General features: G+C 54.2%; 1 protein-coding gene across 1 annotated transcript; it reads right to left on the bottom strand.

Annotated features, from left to right (window-relative positions):
* Positions 1-4,185: 4,185 nt before the first annotated feature.
* Positions 4,186-22,291, bottom strand: PYROXD2 (pyridine nucleotide-disulphide oxidoreductase domain 2). Its single transcript, XM_040991821.1, has 16 exons — positions 21,947-22,291; positions 20,363-20,382; positions 17,413-17,506; positions 17,244-17,317; positions 15,510-15,665; positions 13,473-13,626; positions 11,809-11,870; positions 11,600-11,697; positions 9,500-9,641; positions 8,966-9,100; positions 7,760-7,832; positions 7,385-7,541; positions 6,591-6,745; positions 5,908-6,014; positions 4,947-5,067; positions 4,186-4,340 (listed from the first exon to the last, which is right to left on the bottom strand). The coding sequence occupies exons 1-16, from the start codon at positions 22,071-22,073 to the stop codon at positions 4,270-4,272; spliced, it is 1,746 nt and encodes a 581-aa protein (XP_040847755.1). The 5' UTR covers positions 22,074-22,291; the 3' UTR covers positions 4,186-4,269.
* Between the last annotated feature and the right edge of the window lie 273 nt (positions 22,292-22,564).

Below are 22,564 nucleotides of genomic sequence, written 5' to 3'. Positions count from 1 at the left end.
GACTGGAATCCCCTGACTCAAGACCAGTAAAAGTCACTCACAAACCCCTGGGCCCAGGCCCACAGCATCATCTTCAACACTGCAGAGCTGCGCCCGTCTAGTTGAGGCTTGCTCTTGGGCTGAAGCAGTTACATGGAGGTAGTGTAGGGGCAGATTCCAAGCTGCCACCCAGTGCCCAGAAGGCTAGAGGCTGCTGCTGACCCTTGGCTGTGCTTTGCTCTTTCCAGTTTGTCTGTCTCGGTTTTTGGTCTTCTCCATTTTGGTCTTTGTCCTTCTGTCTCTCTTCCTTTCTATATGTTTTGTAAGTACAGTTGACTTTGTGCCCATGGGTTCCACACCCATGGATTTAACCAGTCATGGGCTGAAAAGATTAGGAAAAATCTGCCTGTACTGACCTCGTACAGATTGGTTTTTCTTGCCCTTACTCCCTAACTGACACAGCTGTTTCCATTGCATTTATGTTGCAGTAGCTATTATAAGTAATCCCGAGGTGCTTTAAAGCAGACAGGAGGGTGTGTGCAAGTTCTGTGCAAATACTTTGCCGGGCTGCATAAGGGCTTTGAGCACCTCTGGATTTTAGTATCCGATCCCCCCACAGACAGCAAGAGGTAACTGTATGTAAATTACACACATGTGCATCATTACCTTCCTCTGCCATGTACCATATCAGGATCCCACTGTATCTTACTTTTCTAAGAAAATGTTTGCCTATTTTTCACTTACTTGAAAGGTAGAGTCTCTCTCTCTGGTTCATGGCCAATTTTCATAATCATCTGAGAGAGAGAGGAGGAGGAGAGAGAGAGAGAGAGAGAGATCTCCCATTAGTTGATTTAGTCCCCAGATGCCTACAGCATCCTGGCTGGGCCAGGCTAAGGCCAGGTCTCGCATGAGGCTGGCAGGGACTCAAGTACTTGAATCTTCATTCCTTATCTCCAACGCACATTAGGAAGAAGCTGGATCAGAACTGGAGAAGCCAGAACTGAAACCAGCACTTCTATATGGCATGAATGTATCCCAGCAGGGGCTGAGCTCATTGTGCCACAATGTGAGTCCTCATCTTTTTTCATTATCAGTTTCCCATGTGACTTAATAAAGTGCTCCTCCTCAAAACTTAACTCTTGAAAGTGTGATTTGATATTCAATTACCTATAGCTCACCATGATTAAGTTAATTGTTTGTGGGCCTTAGGTTGTTTCCAACATTCTGCCATTGTAAGCGACACTGCATGGATATTTTCATACCTAACCCTTAGGGACATCACTTTTATTTTCCTTAACCCAAGTGACAAGATGTGGAATGACTCAGCGAAGCACATGGATGTTGGTATTTGAGTCACATCATCAAACACAATTTTATGCCTCTGTCGGTCACCTAGGAGGAGGTCTTTTTTCTCCCATCTTGGTGATTTCCTGTTAGTTATTGCTAAGCCATGATAGTTTGGTTTTAGTTGTATTTACCTGCCTGCTGATGAGGCTATATATGTTTTTCAGGTTTACTGGCCACTTGTGTTGTTCCTTTGTTAATTTCCCTTGTAACCGTTTCCCCCAGATACCAGTTTTGTGGTCCTGCATCCCCTCCTTCACAGGGTCCCTGGCAGAACTCAGCAGTTGCCAACTGCCTTCCAAACAGGCTGGTTCCTGCAGCTGCTCAGCACATCTGTCAGTCCTGCCTGAGCTGGGAGCCTCACACCTCGCTGAGCCTTGGGAGGGCCGGGACAAGGCTTAATGACTTAGCCAGGTGAGGCAAGGCTGCTGAGCCCGGCAGGCTTTCCCAGCACTGAGCCGCACAGGAAGTACTCCTCACCTTTCCTGGGGAGGTGGGCAACTGGACAATCAATCAGGTGACCATGTGGCCCCGACTTGCTTGTCCTTGGAAGAGCTTTATGTGCTGCAGTCAGAAGGGACCCATTTGCCTGGTTCATGGCCAATTTGCAGAATCATCATGTTTAGTAATTCTAAGCCACCTTGCTCTGCAGGTGGGCAGGGCTCGGGGCTTGTAGGAACGCAGGCTCCTGTAGGGCCAAGGCCTGATGGTACATCTGGACCAAGTCATCTTTCAGAGACCTGAGACGAGACGGGAAGTCACACAGTGGGAGAGTCTTCCATGCAGGGCTCACACTTCTCATCCTCCTCCCCCCATCCTCCCAGCTCCTCATCTTTTAGCAGCCTGGTCTGCCTGGGCAGCAGCTGCACCCTGTACGACCCAGGACGTGATAGGGAGTCGTGACGGGATGCAATAGAAGAGGAGCTAATTAGCAACCAAGCCCAAGATTGAACTTGCTGTCCTGTAGTAAATTACAGTGCGCCCTTCCATGAGAATATTAAGCAACTATTAAAAATAATGTTTTCAGAGAATTTTTATGATGCTGGGAAATGCTTGTGACATGAAATAAAACGAAAGATATAAAGCCCACATATAGAATATGATCCCAATGATGAGAAGGATTAGCTAGAAATATCATAAAATGGCAAATGTGGGGCTGGTGCAGCGGTGAGCAGTAAATCTGCCTGTGCTTTGACATCCCCTTTAGGAGCTATTTCCTACCCTGGCTGCTCCACTCCCTATCCATCTCCCTGCTACATCCTGGGAAAGCAGCAGAGGGTAGCTTGACCCTGCTTGGGACCCTGCACCCATGTGGCTCCTGGCTTCAGATCAGTCCAGCTTTGGCCATTGCAGCCACTTGGGGAGTGAACCAGCGCATGGCAGAGAGCCCTCTGTCTCTCCTGTTCTATAAAACTGCCTTTCAAATAAAAATAAATTTTTAAAATATGGCAGACATGACTGCCTCTGCAGGTAAGATTATGTATGTACTTTAAGCTACTTTCTTTATATAATTTTTAAATTTTTAAATTTTAGGCATTTATGATTTTGTGCACCAAAAAAAATCAAGCATTACTATTTGTAAAGACCAAGTCTAGTGTCATGTGGCACAGGCCTCTGGGTACTTCTTGAGTTCCTGTTCGTGGCCCAGGCGGCTCTGACTGTCAGGGAAGTAAGGGGGACCCGTCTGTTCCAGGCCAGGGGGCACATGGACAAGGGAGCTGGAAGGGCAGCTAAAGACCTTGACCCTGAGCTCAGCCCCACATCTCCTTCCCTTCCCTCCTTCCCTCTCCCTCCTTGGTCCCTCCTCCCATCCGCCCTGCTCTCCTCCCATCTTTTCCCCACTGTGGGCTCTGGGAAGTCTTGAGAAAGGTAAATCCCAACACAGCCCAGCAGTGCTAAATGCACCAGCTCTGCCCAGTCTGGCCAGTCCACCCAGCCCCAGCCTCTGAGCTTCCACTGGGCTCCCTTCAGTTCCAGGTGGAAAGGACTTCCTTTCTCAGAACTCAGCCTCAGGGGCAGGTCATCATGGAGGTCATCAGGCTCCCAAGGCTTGTTCCACACCCAAACTGGAGGAAGGAAAGGATCCTGAGCCCAGCAGCTTGAAGGTGTGAGGTGGGACCAATTGACCTGGAGAAAGGGGGGTGGCACTGGACCAGAGAAGCCTGTGCCTCCAAGCCGATGGGGCTGCTCTGGACATGGCCTTGACTGTTCGTTAGAGAGGCTGTGGCTGGAAAAGCTGCATTAGCCGGCCCAGCACTATGAGAGTCCTGACCCAGCTCGTTAGGAGCACTCTAGGTGTGCACAGCAAGGTTGTGGTGATGTGACAGGCTTGCTGGCAGGCAGGAAGATGAGGACTCTGGAGGCAGAAGTGGGAGCTCCCAGGCCCTCAGCTGAACCCTCTTTGCAGTCACCTAGGCTGCTGTGGGTATGGCTGGAGTTCTGCCAGCTCAAGATGCCAAGCCTTGTTGGGGCCTGTGACCCCCACAGGTGACTGCCAGGCTCTGGGGACCGTTGGCTCCATTCTCACAGTTATCCAGGAGCATGCCAGCCACAGCACAGTCCTCCCCGTCAGCCAGCAGTTGCGGCCCAGGTGAGGGTAGGGAGGCCAGACTCTTGCAGTGGTTAGGTGACAGCTCTCCACGGATGTTGGGAGAAATCTGGGTGCCTCAGACAAGCCCAGCCCTGTTTAGATCACACAGGCCCACAGCACAGGAGAAAGAAACAGAGGCAAGCTCTCTGCATTCACCATTGCTTTTATTTAAACAGGCCCAGGCCACTCACAAAAGTGTGGATACAGGTTAGCTGGCACGGGATGAGCCTGCACAGGACTTGGCTGCTTCCAGTAACATCCTCTGGACCAGACTTGCCTGGGAAGCTGTCTCGGTGGGCACCTGGGGGCTAGGTGGTGAATTCTTCCCAGGCTCGGGCAGGTGAGTGGACTCGGGCTCACATGTTCTTGAGGTCCCCAAAGACCACGTGGGCTGCATTTCGCCCTGCGGCTCCCATGACACCTCCTCCTGGAAGAGGATCTTGTGTAAACCATAACTCCACTCACCAGCCACCGGAGAGCTGGCAGGGCCAGGGCTGATGGCCAGCTGGTGGCAGAGCACTGTGGACAGCATCAGGAAAGGTACTGAGGTGGTGGGCATTGCAACCACTGGGGATGAGGGGCAAGACTCAAGGCCCTCCAGGCTTTCTGCACCACAGCCTGGGCCCACAGTCCTGGCTGGCACTCTCTTCTAGCAGGCAGGCTGCTGGGACACTGATTGCAGGGCAGGGCAGGAAGACAGGAGGGTACAAGCCACTTCTGGGTAGCTCATAAGCCCGGAAAAAGTGACAGTGTGAAAATAGCAGCTTTTGAGAAGCTTGCAAGAGGTACAGGGGAGAAGCATGGGTTAGAACAAGGGTCTCTCACAGCCAAGGCTGGGATATGAACTGCAGCTCCCCGAGCTGCAACTTCAGACCCCAGCAGCTGGCAGGGTGGATCCTGGACCCAGGATTTGCACGGAGACCAAGTGCTTGGGGCAGAGGCCCACGTGTCTCTTCTCCCCTGCCAGTTCCCCCAGCCTGCCACCACTTGCCTCCTTTCTTGACCAGGAGGAGACAAGACTGTGGTCACTCACCAGGATGGGCCCCACTTCCGCAGAGATAGAGGCCTGGGAGTGGGCAGCGGTAGCCAGAGTACAGGGGCACAGGCCGGGCAAAGTAGAGCTGCTCCAGGGACATGGCACAGTGGAAGATATTCTGCGGGAAGCAGGACCCCACGGTTAGCCTGGGGCACGGCAGGTCCACTGCCCTGTCTGGGTGGCTTCCCCTCCCCTGTCTTCCTCTTTCCAGGACATCTCCCTGGGGCTTTTACGGGAAGAGGAAACCAACCAGGGGAGGGAAAGGGGGAATGATAGCAAGGGGTTCGGCTGTGGGCCCTGAATCCCCTCGTTTGGTCTGAGGAGCAGAAGATTATGTGTGGGGCTGGTGTGGTAGCACAGGTAAAGCCCTGCCTGCGTGCCAGCATCCCATATCGGCGCTGGTTTGAGTCCTGGCTGCTCCACTTCTGTTCCAGCCCCTGCTAACGCACCTGGGAAAGGCAGCGGGAAAAGGCCCAAGTGCTTGGGCCACCGCCTCCTTGTGGGAGACCCAGATGAAGTCTGTGGATGCTGGGTTTGTCCTGACCCAGCCCTGGCTGTTGTGACCATTTGGGGAGTGAACCAGTAAACAAAAGATCTCTCTCCTTATCTCTCTGGAACTCTACCTTGCACATAAATAAATAAACCTTAAAAAAAATATATTCTACCTGAGTGGTAGCTGCCCATTTCAGGAACATGGCTACCGGCTGCAGCCCCAACTGAGCCGGACCCTGGGATCCACGGGGCTGGTATCAGCAGAGGGGCCACAATCTTGGTGAGCTTCCCAGCTGATGCCATCCTGCTTGTATCTTGATGTCCCCACTCCTGCCCCCTTCCCTAGGTGTGACCACTTCTTGGCCCCCACTTAGCTGTGACCCCCTGCCACTGCTCTCCCTTCGCAGTGATGCCTGGGCAGGAAGGGGGAGGCAGCGGGGACCCCAGGCTCACAGCTCACACTCACCCCTCCAGGAAGCCCAAAGACTCTCTCCAAGTCAGGAGGAGTGAGGACATCCCTGCCCAGCACGGAGCCCTTGAAGCCGGGGGCGTAGGCCTCGATGCAATCAAACACTGTGAGCCAACAACAGAGACACAAGACACAGGCCGGTGTTAGGCAGGAGGGAGGCCTACACGGACCGAGCTAGGAGAGAGCGCTGATTCATTCAATTATATGCTGCAAAGGTTATTTTATCATGTGCAAATTATACTGTGCATCTGAGCTCAGTCCAGTCCCCTTCCCATCTTCTGACCCCAGCCTTAAACATGAGATGATTTGTCCTTTTGAATATGTAAAGTTTTGTCACCTCATCACTTTTGCTCAGGCTTTCTGTCATTTGGCATGACCTTTGCTGTGTGGCCCACTTCTACTCATCCTCTAAAACTCAGCCCAAATGTGCCTTCTCCAAGAAAGCTCAGCGCCTCCTTCTTTGTTCAACTTAGTGAGTGGTGCTGCAGTGGCCACTGTCTGGGTCTCCCCCACTAGACAGGAAGCTGCCTGAGGACAGGAACTGTGTCTGACTTTCTTAGCCCCGTGCCTGACCCCAGCAAACATCAAGCCAGAGCCCCTCTCAGGCACTTCCACCACCCCCCAATCCCAGGACAGCCCCTGCAGGAGGCCGTCGGGGTGGACTGGGGTCCTGGCTTTACCTCTGTCTGCATAAGCATTCCTCTCCTGCTCGCTCCATGCCTGGCCTCCAGCCAGCGCATAGGGCGTGTACTGGGTGAAGAGGGAGATGACGTGGCAGCCACGGGGAGCCAGGGTGGGGTCCAGCGAGGAGGGGATACAGAGCTCGATCATAGGCCTGGGGGGAAACAGGGAGAAGGTGTGTTCTTGGAGTTCACCCTTGCCTTGAGACCTCTCCTAAAAAGACCAGAGAAGGCAGTGCCTGGGGCTGGTGAGGCCCTTGAAACCACGATTCCACATCTGAGGATTCAACGACCCATTGTGTGTTCTTCCCAAACTTTAAAAAATTAAAGAAGAAACCAAAACTCCTTTCTGGGGGCTGCACGTCTCCACTCAAGCCCCCAACCCCCTCTTCCCACCCAGGGGTAAATCCCGTGTGTGCTCACTCCTGGTCTCTTTCTCCAGCTGCAGCCTCGGCCACCTGTGCCAGAGCTGGGACTTGATTGGCAAGTTTTGCATGCAGGTGACTTCTCAGGCATGGGAGGCAATATGCAAGAGGGGACCTGACAATCACAGAACCTCCTTTCCTCCTTCTGGAATCATCTTCCCCCCCAAAGGCCTTGCAGAGCCCCACCCCTTCAGTTAACCTGTGACACATCCGCTCACCAGTCCTGGTTGCAGGTTTCTTGCATGATATGCACCACTTGCTGTCCTTGTGACTTAGGTATGTATGGATGTAGGATGATCCCAAGTCCCCATGATAGGTTCCACATCAGGCAGGGAAAGCTGATCCCTGCTGTGCCCTGGGACTACCCACCTGTGGGAGGGCTGACCCGCCAGGCAGTCCTCGAAGGCCTGGTGGAGGAGGAGGGTGTCTTCGCAGTTCAGGTGGATGGAGCATTGGTGATGGGGCAGTGGCTGGCCCGAGGGTGTGTTGGGAGCTGCCAGGAAGTTGGGCAGCCTGTCCACCGCCACTAGGGGGCCAGGGGGAGGGTAGGTGGTAAGGTTCTTGGGTCTCCAGGCTCTGCCCTGCGCAGTCTCACTCAAGTGCTGGACCAAGAGTGTGGAGGTTGGAAAATGTGCTTCACCTCCAAGTTGGGGGTGGGGTTAGTGGGCTGGGGATGAGGCAGGTGTCCCTCCCCCAGCTTGCAGGGCCCTCACTCTGAGAATGTTCAAGACGACTCCATCTTACCGTTGATCTTGGTGACCGGGGATTGCGTGTCCAGCTGGGAGACCTCTTGCACGAACGCCTCAGGAAGCCACTCCTGGCAGGAGAAGGCTCTGTGACAGCCCCAAAGCAGCTGCCTTCCTCCTCTGCTCAGCCCCTGCTTCAGGAAACCCTCTTCCTCCTTCAGAGCTCAGCACAAACCACCTCCTCTGTGGAGCCTTCCGAGATGCCTCCCACTCAGAGTTAACCCTCATCTACTCTCAACCAGTGGACACAGCCCTGCCTGCCTGGGATTGAGCCACTGTTTTGCAGGCCTCATTTCTCTTTGGAGTGAAAGCTCTCAGGTGCTGTAGGCACCTTGGAACCACTTTAACGAGATGTGTTACAGCATGCAGTGGGTTTTGTCAGTGCAACCATTGGGGAGAGGTGGTGCTTTGCCTCTGGGAGCTCAGTACTACAGTATTATCTTTTAAGGATGGGGCAGGTGTAGTCAGCAATTGTCCCATATCCTTGCCCCTCCCCTGAGGAACTCAGCTGGGAGACTTGCTCTGGCCAGTGTTAGCAGACAAACAGGATGGCACTTGCCTGACTGAGCCTGTGTGTTGCTGCCTGCTACCAGACCCTGAGAACATGTCTGGAGGACTGGCCTGGGGACAGTGGCACCTGCAGCAGGTCTGAGCTGTCCCTGTCACTCTAGTAGAAATCACCCTGGACCAGCCAGAACCAGCCAACCCCAAGCATATGAACAAATCCTGCCCAGATCAGCATAGTCAACTGGTTGACCCACAGATGACCGCAGATGGATGAGCTAGCCCAGAGAAGATGAATTCAGCCAAGATCAACAGAGTGCTCTCAATCTGGGAGCTAACGCATGCCCTTATGTGCCCAGACGCTTTGAGGTTGTTTGTTTTGCTGCATTAATATGGCAACAGATCATTGTCAAAGACAGAGATGCAGTGCTGGTGAGAGGAGAGAAAATTGGAAGGTTAGAAAAGCTGTAAAAAGAGCTCCAGATCGGAAACTCGGAGCCGGATTCTAGCACCAGCTCTGCTGATGGCCTGAACCCACTCGCCTCACTCATGAGAATTCTTCCCCGTTGGCCACCTCTCCACGTGCTGCTTGTGTCCACAGCACATAGCCTTGGTGCTTGTACTTCCCACAATCTTGGCACAGACCCTGCCTTGCAGCCAGTTCTCGGCACACACACCTCGCCCACACCCCGGGCCTCACCTGTGGCGTCAGCTTCAAGAAGGTTGTCTGTGGCGATGCGTTGGATAGTACCACCTTACTCCTCACTTCCTCCCCGTCCTGCAGCACCACGCCTTGCACCCGGCCTTCGTGGCTCACCTGCACCTGAGCCACTGTCTGGAGCCCACCAGAGAGAAACCTCAGAACGCAGGGAAGGGAGGTACATGCAGTGCAGCTCCTGCGGGATTGCCACTGTCTGTGCTACCCCAAGTCACAGCTTCATCATCCCAAATCCACCTGTCAAGTACTGGGTTCTCTGTGAAGCTGTAACCCTCCCTCTTCTCTCCCTCTCCCTCCCCCAGAAGGCTGAGCCCACAAGTGGCTCAGGGAGTGGTGAACTCAAGGTGGATAGGGTGCTCAGTGACCAATGCATAGCCACCGTCCAGGCTGCTTGAAAGTGTTCCTGGCTTCTGGGTTCCACTTTGGCCATAAGTGCGAGGAGGCAGCCCCATCCTAGGCTCTGCTCTATCCTGGTATCCCTGCCAGGAGTCCAGGCAGTGGGAGGGGCCCCTGCACCTTTTCCGTGAAGATGCTTGCTCCATGTGCAGTGGCAGAGCTGGCGATGGCATCTGAGAGGGCACCCATGCCACCCTGGACGTAACCCCAGGCCCCTTGCCTGCCCTCCAGGCCCCCCATGACATGATGCAGCAGCACATACCTAAGGAAGGACAGGGCATCAGAATCAGGGATTGGAAGTGGCATTCAATATCGGTCAAATTATAAGTATAATTATTCCCCCCTATCCTGTACTTGTGCCCCAATCAGCCCTTCCCCATGAGGCTTTGGGTGAGGGATGAGTGAGCCCTCTGCTTGCTCACTCCACATGCTCACCCTAAGGGGTATCTACCTGCAAGGCTGGAGTGCTGACCATCTCAGGCACCCCACACTCACGTCAGCTGCAGTCTACTGGTGTGGCTACTGTGGACTTGGCTTGCTTGGCTGCTTTTCGGGGTAAGCATCATCATAAACGCGACACCCCGCGCCACCGCAACCCCTTCCCCTTTGTTCTTCCCCTTCCCAGAGAATGGCAAGGTTGGTTTCCAACAGAAACCAGGGTGTCGACCTTGACCCCATCCAAACGTCACCAGCCTCCGCTCTTGTGGATGCTCAGCTTCACCTGCTTGCCCCTTTTCTCCTGTGAGGCCATGCAAGACTAGCCCCCCGCCAAATCACCTTAGCCCACGCTTCCTGCCTGGCAGGTGCCCACATGCTCCTACCCTCCTCTCCTTGCTGCTCACAGGGATCAGCCAGGCTCATCAGGCAGACTCCAGGGTCCCTGTGTGCCCCATAGTCTGGGTCTTCACCACACCTTGCCCCCCGTGTTCCTTCCACAGCACTCCCCTTGGGTTCCCTGCATGAGGAATGTCCCTTCCACTCCAGCCTGGGCCCTGCTTGAGGCATGGAGGTTTCCTCACTCCTTTTCTAGTTAGTTCACTTCTCCTGCTTCTTTGGTTTCAGATCAAACATCTCTTCCCCCATTGGAGGCCTTCTTTGGCCTAGACCAATTAGGCACCGACTTTGCCTTCTGTCTTACATTCATGACACTTTGTGGTCATCACTTGCTCCAGGTCTCTCCCATTAAGATTCCTGATCCATTCACCTCCCCCGCCAAGCCCCAGCACCCAGTGCAGGCATATGCTCCATCAGTGATCAACAAACAAAAACAGTCACTGCAAGGCACATTTTCTCAAGCTGAATGGGAGCTAGGCCTCCCCAAAACCCCAAGAGAAAAGGCCAAGAGGCCCCAAGTGGGAGATGCAAATTGGCTAGGCTATCACAGGGCCCGGCCAAGGGTACCCACTGCTGCCAATCTCCTTCTCTGCAGCTTTGAGGATTGGGGGACTGGCCAAGGGGTGTGCCTGTCCCTGGAAAGAAAAGCCATAGCCTTATAGCCTCTCCCAGTGTCTGCTGCTGCACTGGAAATGGCCCAGCACCTGGCAGCAATCTCACACATGTGGGCACACACACACAGACACATAGAGACATACATACACACACAGAAACACATAAAGATATGAGCATGGACACACATGGGCACACACACACACACACCTTTTTCCCCACTCTACAAGGGGCTCATTAAGTCAAGTCAGTCTTCACTGTTGTCTGCCACTTCTCAGACTGGGCTGTAAGTGCACACCCCACGTACCCTGAGAAAGCGCCCTGTGCTGCTGTGTAGTGTGTATATGTGTGTGTGCTGTTCCTGTGTGTGTGTGAGTGTGTTGTGTGAGCAGCAGGAGAGCAGTGACAGCAGGCTTTGTAGGAGGCTGGCAGTGGCAGGAGAGAACAGGCTGGGGGAAGGGAGCGAGGAGGGTGTTGCTGCCGAGCTGCCACAGTGCTGGGTGGGGCTGAGGCTTTTCCTGGGGCAACAGCTAAGACAAATTTGGGTGTTCAATTTGGGCTCAGCATCAGCTCCAACATTAGCTGTGTGACTTTGGGCAACACACTTCCCTTCTCTGAACTAGAGTTGTCAGACACAGCTTGGAGGGGTAAGCTGATTAGGCAGTGAGCACTGGGCTCCCGGGGTCAGCTTGGTACGTGGGGGTCACAGTAGCTGCTGCCACTGCTGTGCTAGTCCTTCCTCTCGTGGGAGAACCTGCACCACCCCTCACTCACCCGCTGCCCGGGGTGTGGGGGCTCATCATGGCTCCAATCACAGCATCTGTGGCCAGAGTGGCTTTCAGTGGCTCAGACTCAAACCAGTGACTCAGCACCTAAACAGCAGAGGTCCCAGGAAGGGGTTTGTGGGGTAGGGTAGGAGGAGGGTGGGAAGGAGGCCCCCTTCCAGCACGGCGGGGCCTTGGAGGTGGCCAGGAGTTACTGACCTTGGTGATGGGAGCCACGAGGACCTGGTAGTACCGGGGCAGCTGCACTCCCAGGGTGAAGCCTATGGGAGAGGGCATGGCATTCACTTAGACAGGCCACGGAGACCCAGATGGGCCCCACCAAGGGGTGGAGGGGATGGGAGCCCATGGAGCACAGTGAATGCAGGCGACGGGCCCTCGCTCTGCATTCCACAATCAGCTGCTTAGTTTTATAGCAACACAAAATGGACCAAGATGCCGCTGTCTGAGCCCTACAGGTCTCCTGGTCCTGGCTGTGACCTGGGCCACTTTGAGGATAAAACGAGACACAGAAAGCATTCGGTCAGCGCCAGGCACATGCCAGCTGTTGGAGTTGGTTTTGGACATTTTTAAACCTTGCCCCATCCCCTCATTTGAACCCAGAGGCAACAAGTACCCCAAGCTTGGGTCTTTTGGTACTGGATTCAGCAGATCATCCTCCGCAGTGTTTTGTCATCAGTGCCTCGAGGGCAGGAATGGTGGCCGTCAGCTCTTGGTTTGCTGTCTGGCACACAGCAGGTGTTCACAGACGGTATTGGACTGGTAACAGGAAAAGCAGCATCTATTTTGAGCACGTGTGATAGATTACCCCCCCACCCCACCCCCACCCTGGTTCCAAATCCTTACTGCTTGCTGTGGATCTCGGCAGGGCCTCTATTCCCTTCTCCTCAACTTGGCACTTGCCCTGCTCCTCAGCTTGGCACATTATTCCTGCACTATTCTCTTAGCCCGTGGAACACTTGTAGATATGACACAACCCAAGCTTGCGAAAGGCCTGAGCATCAGGGCTTGGCCTCCGAGCTCCATCCACTGCTGTGAGAAGTCCAGATCTGGGCTAATTTGCTGCTTCCAGGATGAGGATGGAAAATGCCAGAAGCAGAGCTGCGTCAGCTGTGAACACGTGCTGAGGACAGCACACATCAGCTGGGCCAGCAGGGCATAGCAGAGCCAGACATGGGGGCATAAAGGCTTGGTTTTGTTGGCCACTGGAGTTTTGTGGTGTGAGTGTGTGTCCATGGTCAATAGGTTTGGGATTTTTCTAGGCCTTTTCTACAGAAGCTAAGCTGGTCTGCATCCCCTAAAGGGTTTTAGAAAACAATAGTGTGCCTGCTGTATCTTCCCTTCTCAGAGCCACAGAAGACATCACCAACTGATCCTTGAACTTTTTCTTGCTGAGTCCTGATCTAGCATCCTTCATGTATCGGGGGAAGCACTTCAAGTTCTCTTGTCCCCTAATTATTATTCTAGCACTAGCTTTGGAGATGAGCTCCGTGCTGGCTTTGATCAGCTTCACTCAACGTAACCCCAACAGCATCGCTCCCTCCACAGTGCAGAATCAGAACCGTTCACACGGCCTTTGCACTGTTTGAAGTGTTATAAGTGACCTAGAGACTGTCTGAAGCTGTTCATCTGTTACATGCAAATACTGTGCCATTTTCCACAGGGAGGTGAGCATCCGAAGGTTTGGGTGTCATGGTGGGGGAGGAGGTACTGGAACCAATTCCATGTACATATTTCAGGGGGTTCCACTCTAGACTAAGACTTTCTCAGGAAAGTGTCCCAAGCACGCCTTAGGGCAGGTTGCCTTGGAGGGGCAGGCTGTGTCACACCCCCACAAAGGTTACTTCTTGGGCCTGGGGACTCACCTGCCTTCAACAGAGGTGTGAGGGTGGACAGCGACTTGAGCCTTTGCTGCAGGGACCCTCGCTGGAGGCCCACCAGGTCCACAGGGGCTGCGTCCAGCAGGGGATCTATCGCTGACGTCAAGCGACTCAGGAACGCCTCGTATCTGGGAAAGGCCTGGAACAGAGCTCCAAGTCCAGGCGCCACCTCCTACATCCCACAAGGACTCTGTTCTAGCTCCCACTCTTCAGGTCACCTCTCCTTGGTGACTACATCCCCCGTCCAGTCCTGGAAGCACCCAGGGACCAGGGATCAGTGCTGGACAAGACCAGTTAGCAGCCACAGCAAACAAGCAGGACCCTGGTGAGGTCTCAGGTTCTACCTTCTGGCCTTTGTCATTCCATTCATTATCCCCATCTCCCCATGAGCTGATGGCCCTCACCTGTCCTGAAGAGTGGGCATGCCTCCTGACCACTCGCAGGTGCCTAGCCGGCACCCCATCACCCCACACCACCTCTTCTGTCAGGCTTCTGGCCCACACCCTTCCTCCACTGGATGGGCGGCTGGGACCAGGAGGGCTGCTGGGGTCTTTCATCTTGGTTTTTCTCTACCTGTGGACTTTTTAAAAGCCTTGCAGTAAAAAACAGTTGTGTGTGGAAGGATATTTGAGAAGTCTGGGTAGAAATGAAGGTAAATGGCTTTCTCCAGGGCAGATGTTTGACAGGCTGCTAGGATAGGACACCCTGCAATGGGATATAAGTCAGTGCTTCCTGGGCGTGTGATCATCGGCCTGGGGCACAGCACAGTCCTGCAGGCCCCTTGGACCAACCTTGTACTGCAGCCTTCCCAGGGATCCTCAGATGGACAGGATCTAGGGCAAGGTGGGGGTACAATACAGTCCACCTGTGAAGTACTTTTGCAGAGCTGAGCTCCCTGCAGCTGGCGGTTAACGTAGCTGTTAGGACAACTGCATCCCACATTGGAGCAACCTCACTTTGGCTTCTGACTCCTAAAAGTGCAGATTCTGAGACAACGATGGGTGGCTCAAGTAACTGGGTTCATATCACCCATGTGGGAGTCCCTAGCTCCCAGCTTCAGCCCTGGCTCAGCTTCTGCCATTGCGGGCATTTGGGAAAGCGGTAGACAGAAACTCCTTAGGTCACAAACAGATTTTTGAAATTTAAATGCTAAGCTCTGCAGGTGACTCTGCTCACCGTGGGCTTGGAAACCGCTAGCTAGAGCTGCACGGGCTGTGCTTGTGGTTGCCTAGGCTTTACCCACCACAAGACTGGCACAAGAAGCAATATATTTAGGTTGTTTTGACACAGACTCCTAAAAAAAAAATCTCTCCAGTGAGATCTGCTTTTATGTTACAACCTTCATCTTAGATCCAGTCTGGGTACAGGAACAGCCCTGTGGACACTCTGTGTGGTTACCTGCATCCCTCAGTGACTCATCTGGGCAGGGCTCCCCCGCAGTTCCTAGAAGGTGATTTTGGGGGTGATGTTCCCATGCTCCTCCTTTCCCTAGAACTGCACACATGGCAGATACTTTCTGTCTTGGGCTTGCCAGGGCCTGAGGCCAAGTTGAATGAACAACTGTCATTTCAGTTCTCCCGATCCACTTCATTCTAACCTGAGTTAACCCTTGTCTTCCCTCCAGCTCCTCTTTGGCTCCTGTGTGTTCTGACATGGAGAACCACTTGGAATTCTGTATGAAGGCAGGAAGGAGGGATGGCAGGCATACATGGGGTCAGTGCATGCTGTGGAAAACCCAGCAGGCAAGATGCCTGCACAGTGGTTTCACCCTGACCCTGACCACACACAGACCAAGACCCCCAGCGTCCACTGGTCTTAACCTCAGCCCTCCAGTGACCCTCTTCACAGTGACTGAGATCCAAGCCGGCACAGACAGAACCCTCCTGGGAAGGCGGAGTGGCCTGTTCAAGCCCCCATAACCTTTGAACAACGGCGTTCCAGAACAAATCCAACCAGATCCACTTCTTTTTACCTCCAGGCTACTGAGAACCAAGGAGGGCAGGCTTCGGTCGCTCTCCCTACCTGGGCATCCTTCTGTGAGAAGCGTGCGATCTGCTTCTGGTTTTCTACCATGTCTGCGCCCAGCAGCAGGGACCTGGGCACCCTGCCCCCCGTGCCATCTTCCAGCATTGGGGTAAAGGAGTGTGGGTTTCGGAGGTGAAGCCTCAGCCCATGTTTCTGTGGAACACAAACAGAGTGACAGCTGAGAGATCGCAGTGTCTACCTCAGCCTTCCTCTACTGGTGAGGGTGTGAGCAGTTAGGTTGCTGTGCACAGGTTCCCGAGGAATGGCTGCTGGTTCCCATTTCTATAAGAAAAGCTATCACAAGCTTGCTGGCACAGACACCCAGTAATAAATGACATTGGCATAGTGTATCAAAATAAGGCATACTGTACCACACTGTACCACACCACACTACATATCATTCCACACCACACTGTATACCGCACCATACACCATAGTGTGAATACATACTCCTCATCCTGGGCAGAAAGCTCTGAGCTGGCCTCTGTCCCCGGCCTCTGCCTACCACCTGCCTGCTCTGGCCACACTGGTTTTCCTCCACTTGCTTCTTTGATCCAGTGTCCGCGTGGCTGATGACTTCTTGGCATTCAAATGTCAACTCAAGTGTCACCTCTTGAAGGGGGATTTCCCAGTCACCACTGTCTCTATCCCATTGCCTCATCTCTTTCTTAGTACTACCAACATCTACCTGAAGTTTGCTTCCCTCCTTCACCACTCCGACCCCCGGGGCATCTCTCAATGCCTGGCACAGAGCAGGGGCTCAGAAACATTTTTCAAATGAACGAACAAACCAATACCCTCCCATCACCACCAGGAGACCTGGTAGCAATCCAGGAATTATTTCAAGAGTAAAAAATTGAAGTGAATGAAATTTGCATCTGACTCTGGAACTTTTCTCTTACAAGTGGCGCCCTTTGCATTCTTGATGGTTTTAACTGCATGCAGAGCATGGACAAAGTTCAACGATCACTGGATTAGACCAGTCATGTGGTTCTCCTCTGAAACAAGGCCACCAGCAGCTGTCCCTTGGCTTAGGCATGGGATTTCTCAGCACACACATTCAGCCCAGGCGAGAATGGTAGGAAAGGGGCAAGGTGGCTGAGGGATTAGTGATTTAGCACTGAGTCAGCTTTGGGGATATGGGGATGGAGCTGATAAGAGATGGGGCAGGGAAGGTTTCAGCAGTGTAGACAAGGGGGAGCCAGAGGCCCCAGGATCCCCTCTCTGCAGCCCAGGGGCCAGAGGAGGTGAAGGTCCTGGGGGCCAGACTCCTGCTCCAGGTGCTGAGCACCGAGCAGGCTTGGAAGGGTAACACCTGCAGAAACAGGGCTCAGGCCTGAGGCTGCTTTGTTAAGGTGGATGCCCAGGGATGCAGGCAGGTAACCTGGCAGGCTCAGGTAAGACCCCAGGAAGTGATGGGATGGGGCCTGGTGGGCCCCCATTCCCTCCCAGACACCAGCCAGGAGCTGCCATGGAGAACATGGGTCTGATGCGGACATAGCTTATTCTTCACAAGAGGCCCAATTTTCCTGTGATATTTCCCAGTGTGTAAGTTTCTCAGCAGAAGACAGCAGGGGGTCATGGGGACCCTCAAACAGAAGAAGAGGACACCCCAGGCAGGCAGGCAGGAGGTCATCCTGGTATAAGACAGGGAACCTGGAGGGTGGGAGGATGGGACTGCTGCCCCATCCCCAGCACTCCTACACCCCAAGGTGTAGGGGACTGCTGTACCTTCAGCTCCAGGTCAGTGTAAATCTGTGGTCTCAGCAGACTGAGGAGGTAGGATGCTCGGGAGAACTTGAACCCTGGAAGAGAATCAGATGTGGTTGCTCAGTCACCAGCCACCACCTCCCTGTCCCTCCCCCTGCCTGCCTCACTCCCACTACCTCTCAGGACTCACCTGGGATGATCTCCTCGGTGACAGCTGCGCCTCCAATCACATGGCGCCTTTCAAAGACCGCCGTGTTCACTCCTAGTCGCTGCAGGTACGCTGCCTGAGGGAGGCACAAGGCTCCCCATTACCCTCGGGAACAGCTGGGATCTCCAGGGCTGGCTGTACCTTCGGGTCCTCTCTGAGGGGCCTGTGCATCCCCTGGCTCTTGGTGCCCTCACTCTCCTCCAATCCCCATGCCTGCTCCCGCCTGCCCCTTCCCAGCAGAAAGGGACAGTCTCTCCCAGCACATCCCAGGCTGCCCCTCTGCCCTGGTGGGCACAGCAAAGACAGCACGAGGAGGCTGGGCCTGGAGGGGGAAACTCGACTGCTCTGCCTCAGCTGCTCCTTCTCTTCCTGCAGGTGCAGCTGCTGTGCCTGACCCATCGGCCTCAGGCGCCTTGTGTGGGAAAACGGGCCCAATGGTCAGCTGGCTCACTCTGCCTGCTCTGTTGTGCTACGGTGAGTGGTCCCTAGGTAGGGCTTACAACAATCCCTCACACAGCGGAGGCAAGTACCACACATGAAACTGTGGTGTCCACAGAATTTCATTTGGGAGAACAATGACTGTAGGGGTCTTTGTGGTAGTCTTCACGCAATGGGAAACAGTACAGGTTTTGTTGATTTGAGCTGTGCTGATCTCCCTAGGAACACAACACAACTTCCTGAATTCAGGGCAGAAGGTAGATTTTGGAAAAGCCCCTTTGGCAGCTGCATTGTGAACTAGGCATTAAGAGGGCATGTCCTCTCATATCACACACTCTATTATGCTGGAGCAGGTATGGAAGTGAGAAAACCAAGCCTCAGTGAGGTTGACAGGCTGCCTCGGGCTCCTGGAGCTGATGGATAGAGAAGCTGGGGTTCCAGCCCTGGCAGTCTACACATCCAACACACCCCAGAGAGAATGATGAAGGAGCAGCTATTAGCTAGGGAGCATGCAGGGGTGGCTGAGTTATTCTTGCATCAGCCATGGGTTGGGTTTGTAGAGTGACCACCTCAAACAGGGTCACCCTGAAGCCATGGCGAGTAGGTTCATGGCACAAATCTAAGCAAGGTCCCCGTGACTCCTGCTCTCGCAGCCCAAACAAGTGGCCACTACTTCTCAGTTCCCACAATCCTAGTATGCGTCCCTGTTTCCATAGATAGGGTTTGCCAAGACACCCTACCAAAAGACTGTCTCAATTTCTGAATCTGAAATTTAGAGCATGCATGCTTTCCTAGATGCCCCCTCAAACCCTGGAGCGGGTTCTGCCCAGCCTCTTGTTGAAGGGCTGCCTGAGACACCCCTGGCGTGAGTCTCCTCTGCTGTACTGGGTAATGAGTCCACCTCAGCAGCCACAGGGATGGCCCTGGAGCTCCTCGGCTGAAGGGCACTGACTCAGGCCTTCATCAGCCTGGCAGCTTCTAACTACATGCACTGTGGTGTGTGTACAGCTTTGTGGCCAGGTCCTCACAGCTTGCGACCGGCCAGTTTCACAACAGCTCTGTGCAGGGAGGGTCTGCCATTGTCCCGACGGTGGCTCTGAGATGCCAAGAGATTTGTCTTCAGCTTTAATGGACAGAAAGCAGCAGACTGGGAGATGAGATCATGCCCGATGGACAGCAAATCAATGTTCTAAATTACAGATCAGGGGCAGGTGCTTGGCCTAGACATTAAGCTGCCAAGCTGCCATTCAGGACGTCCACACCCTGTGTGGGAGTGCCTTGGCTGGGGGCAGGCTCTGCTTCCTCTCCAGCTTTCTCCTAAGGCGCACACCTTGGGATGCAAAGCCAAGGCGTGGCTCAAGTAGTGGGGTCCCTGATACCAAGCTGGGAGATCCTCATTAAAAAAAAAAATTAACACGTTTGTCTTAAAGGGAGAGAGAGAGAATCTTCTGTCTTGGTTCACTCTCCAAATCTTGCAGCTGCTGAGACTGGCCAAAGTGGGGGACCTGGAGCTCTACTGTGTGCCCATGTGGGTGGCAGGGACCCAGGCACCTAGGCATCCAGGGGTGTGGAACTCAGGAAGCTGGAACTGGACACATAGCAGGAACCCAAATCCAAGCACCAGCATGAGACGTGTCCCAAGTAGTGTCCTCACCACTAACTCCATGCCTGTCCTTGGGAGGCCGGGCGGGAGTTCCTCCTCCTGGCCTGGGCCTGGCCCAGACATGGATGCTGTAAGCATTTAAGAAATGAACCAGTAGATGGAAGATCTCTTTCTGTCTGCCTCTCAAACAAGTGAAATTACTGAGCAGCTGAGTAGTGTATGTTTCCCTGTAAAATGTTGATATAGAATGGTGTGATAAGACAGATGCTGTATTAAGGTACACATCAGGCCTGTAGCACCCCGTGTTGCTGGATTCTGTGTTTTGTGGCTTTGAATGATTTGAGAAGTGGTGTGAGAAGTGCGCCTGAGCGGAGCAGCCACAGCTTGGGGTCGAGAAGCCGCTGTGCCCTGGGAAGGGGCCCTGGGCCTGGGTTTGCCTGGCCTTTTCTGCTTCCAGGGCACTCTGGATATGCAGCACGGGTACTGAGCTGGGAGCACAGGGCTCTCTATAAAGAGAGTTCATGACTAGAAGCCAGCAGGTCACACCCAGCCCCAGGCACCTGACCCCAGGCTCGAGCCAGCTCCCAGGCTGTGTGGGTCACATGCCTTCCAACTTTCCCCAACATGTTTTGCAAAGACCCCGACCCTTCATAGAGTGCAGGGGTGATCCTGTGCCTTCAGACCAGGCCAGGCCAGGGAGCCACACTGCCCTAGTACGCAGTCCATCCCACCTTGCTGAGAGCAGTGGATGGCAGAAGCTGCTTTGCCCTCTCTGCCGTCACCTTCATCCTGCCTGCTCGCTCCTGCTCCCTGCTGCAGCCCAGCCCAAGGCTGCTGAGAGCCACGGGCTGTGGGGAGGTGATAAAGTGAGGTCAAGGGGGAGCTACTCACAGCCACAAGCCCGTTGTGTCCTGCAATGAGACAGAGAAGGCAAGAGAGCATTACTGGGAGATAGGCAGATGCCTTGCTCCAGACACGAGGTCACTCACCCTGTCCCCAGCCCTGTAAAGGTCCTAGAACTAGCTGCCCCAACCTCCCCACCACACACACACTCAAGCTTTCCGGCAGTATCTGGGGAGAGGAGTCAGAAGACGCTAGCTCTTGCCCTGGCTTCAGTGGAACCCAGTTCCCCAGTGTAATCAGTGACTCCACGCTGGAGTGAAGGTCAACAGGAAATCAGTCATCCCACGAAAGCCTCGCCAGGGCTTCCATCACGTGGGGGAGGAGCAGGTGTCATGGTAGGGAAGGTCAGTGCAGGCGGCTGCTCCATGGGTGTGTCCTGTCCTGAGGCTGGCTGGAACAGTGAACCTGCCGGGGAGTGCAGCTCCCGTGCATGGCTGCTGCCAGCCACGGCTGGTTTTGTCGGATGCAGATCACTGTAAGCACGGTCAGGTCCAACCACGTTTATTCTTCTAGCGTTGCCTTTGTCCCTCCCCAGCAATCCAGGTGTTAAAGCGTCTCTGGATTATGTAGAGCAGCCACTGCGATATAAATGCTCATGCCTAGGTGCCAGGCTGCACCACTGAGGGGATGATGACAAGAAAGTCTGCACGGTGCAGTTTGGCTATAGCCATTGTAGCTTAATGACAAGGTACACGGTTCGTGTATGGTTGAATCTGCAGATGTGGAACTTATGGACGCAGAGAGCTGACTCTGCATGGGTGAACTGACACACCTATATTATATGTGAATCACACGTGAATGTGAGCGTGCACATACACACATCTTCCTGTTCCACATCTACCAGCAGCTGGCAACTACCCTCAGCATATACAAAAATGAAGCAGAACTAGAGAGTTCCACTCAAAAGCTGAGTGCCAAGAGTCACCTTTCAGGACCATTGTCTCTGTGGGGACACAGCTGGCACCAACATTTCCGGGGGACCTTTATGAGTCCCGCAGAAAGCTGGGAAGGGAAGGAAATCTGGTTCTGAGCCTCTGCCTCATTAGGCATCGGTAGCCTGGGGGTCAGCTGTGCTACAAGACCACCGCAGAAGGAGGACATCTGGCTGTCCCCGAGGGGAGGGCAGTGGGGCCACAGCCCCAGGGACACACAACACGGCCCTGAGGCGCAGGTGCTTCTCCTTCACTCCCTTTCAGGAACCGACTGTGGCTTCCACCGGAGAGAGTGAGCTCCAGTGGAGAGGTGGTGGCCATGGGAACCCTGGCAGGGGGTTAGCTGGCTCTTCCCAACCCTGGGGCCACAAGCTTTCCAAGAACATATGGGAACACTAACTGCAGCAGATGCAGGGAACCCCCTAACCTAACTTGGTCCTCTCGTCATTTGAGGCGGTGAGATCCAATCCCAGAGAAGGCAAGCATTTGCGACAGCCCCTGGGCATGTTGTCGCCAGAGGTTACAGCAGAGTTCTGGGCACCTGGCTCTGCTCCATACTCCCGCCCAAGTGCACTGAGTGGGTGAGTGAGGAATGAGCTAGGTCACGGAGTCTGCCTTCCCCGCAGCCCACCGGTGTTACCTGCTCCTATCACCACTGCGTCGTATTCAGGCTTCAGGTGTCCCTTGCCTACTGTGTGAGCTTGTCTCCAGGCAGGACACAGAGAGGAGCCTGCAGCCCGGCGGAGACGGAGAGCATGGGCAGCCATTTCTGTCGTGGGCTGGGCCTCCCCAGGCGGCGGGGAGAAAAGGAGCCGGGGGAGGAGCCACAGCCCTGTCAGCTTTCGATCTGGGACACCAAGGGACACTGCTCCTCCTGCTGGGAGTCTGCACAGGGCAGCATGGCAGGAGATGCCTATGAACCGGGCGGAAGTCCAGTGCCACCTACAGGATTCAGCTGGAGTAAAGACTAGCAAACTGCAGGTCCTTGGAGGCCAGTTTGAATTAGGAGCCCTTTGTTTTCATGCAGGCTTAGCAGGCTGCTCCCTGCACAGGGAGAGGCAGGGTTTCTCCATCACGAATACAGATTAAAAAAAAAAAAATGAGCCAGAGACTGTGTGCAGAAGTGGCTTCTAAGCCAAAGGGCTGCTGGAGGGCCCTCCCCTCTTGGCACTGCCACCTGTGCATGGCACACAGGTGGATGCTGTGTGTGACTGCCAGAATCTCGCTCCACCCATGCACCTGTTGTCAGCTACAGCAG

This window comes from Ochotona curzoniae, unplaced genomic scaffold, assembly GCF_017591425.1.
Source record: "Ochotona curzoniae isolate NIBS_2020 unplaced genomic scaffold, NIBS_Ocur_1.0 contig_66, whole genome shotgun sequence".
Taxonomy (NCBI): domain Eukaryota; kingdom Metazoa; phylum Chordata; class Mammalia; order Lagomorpha; family Ochotonidae; genus Ochotona; species Ochotona curzoniae.
The sequence above is the reverse complement of the archived record's forward strand: the minus strand, read 5'-3'. Positions and strand labels throughout refer to the sequence as shown.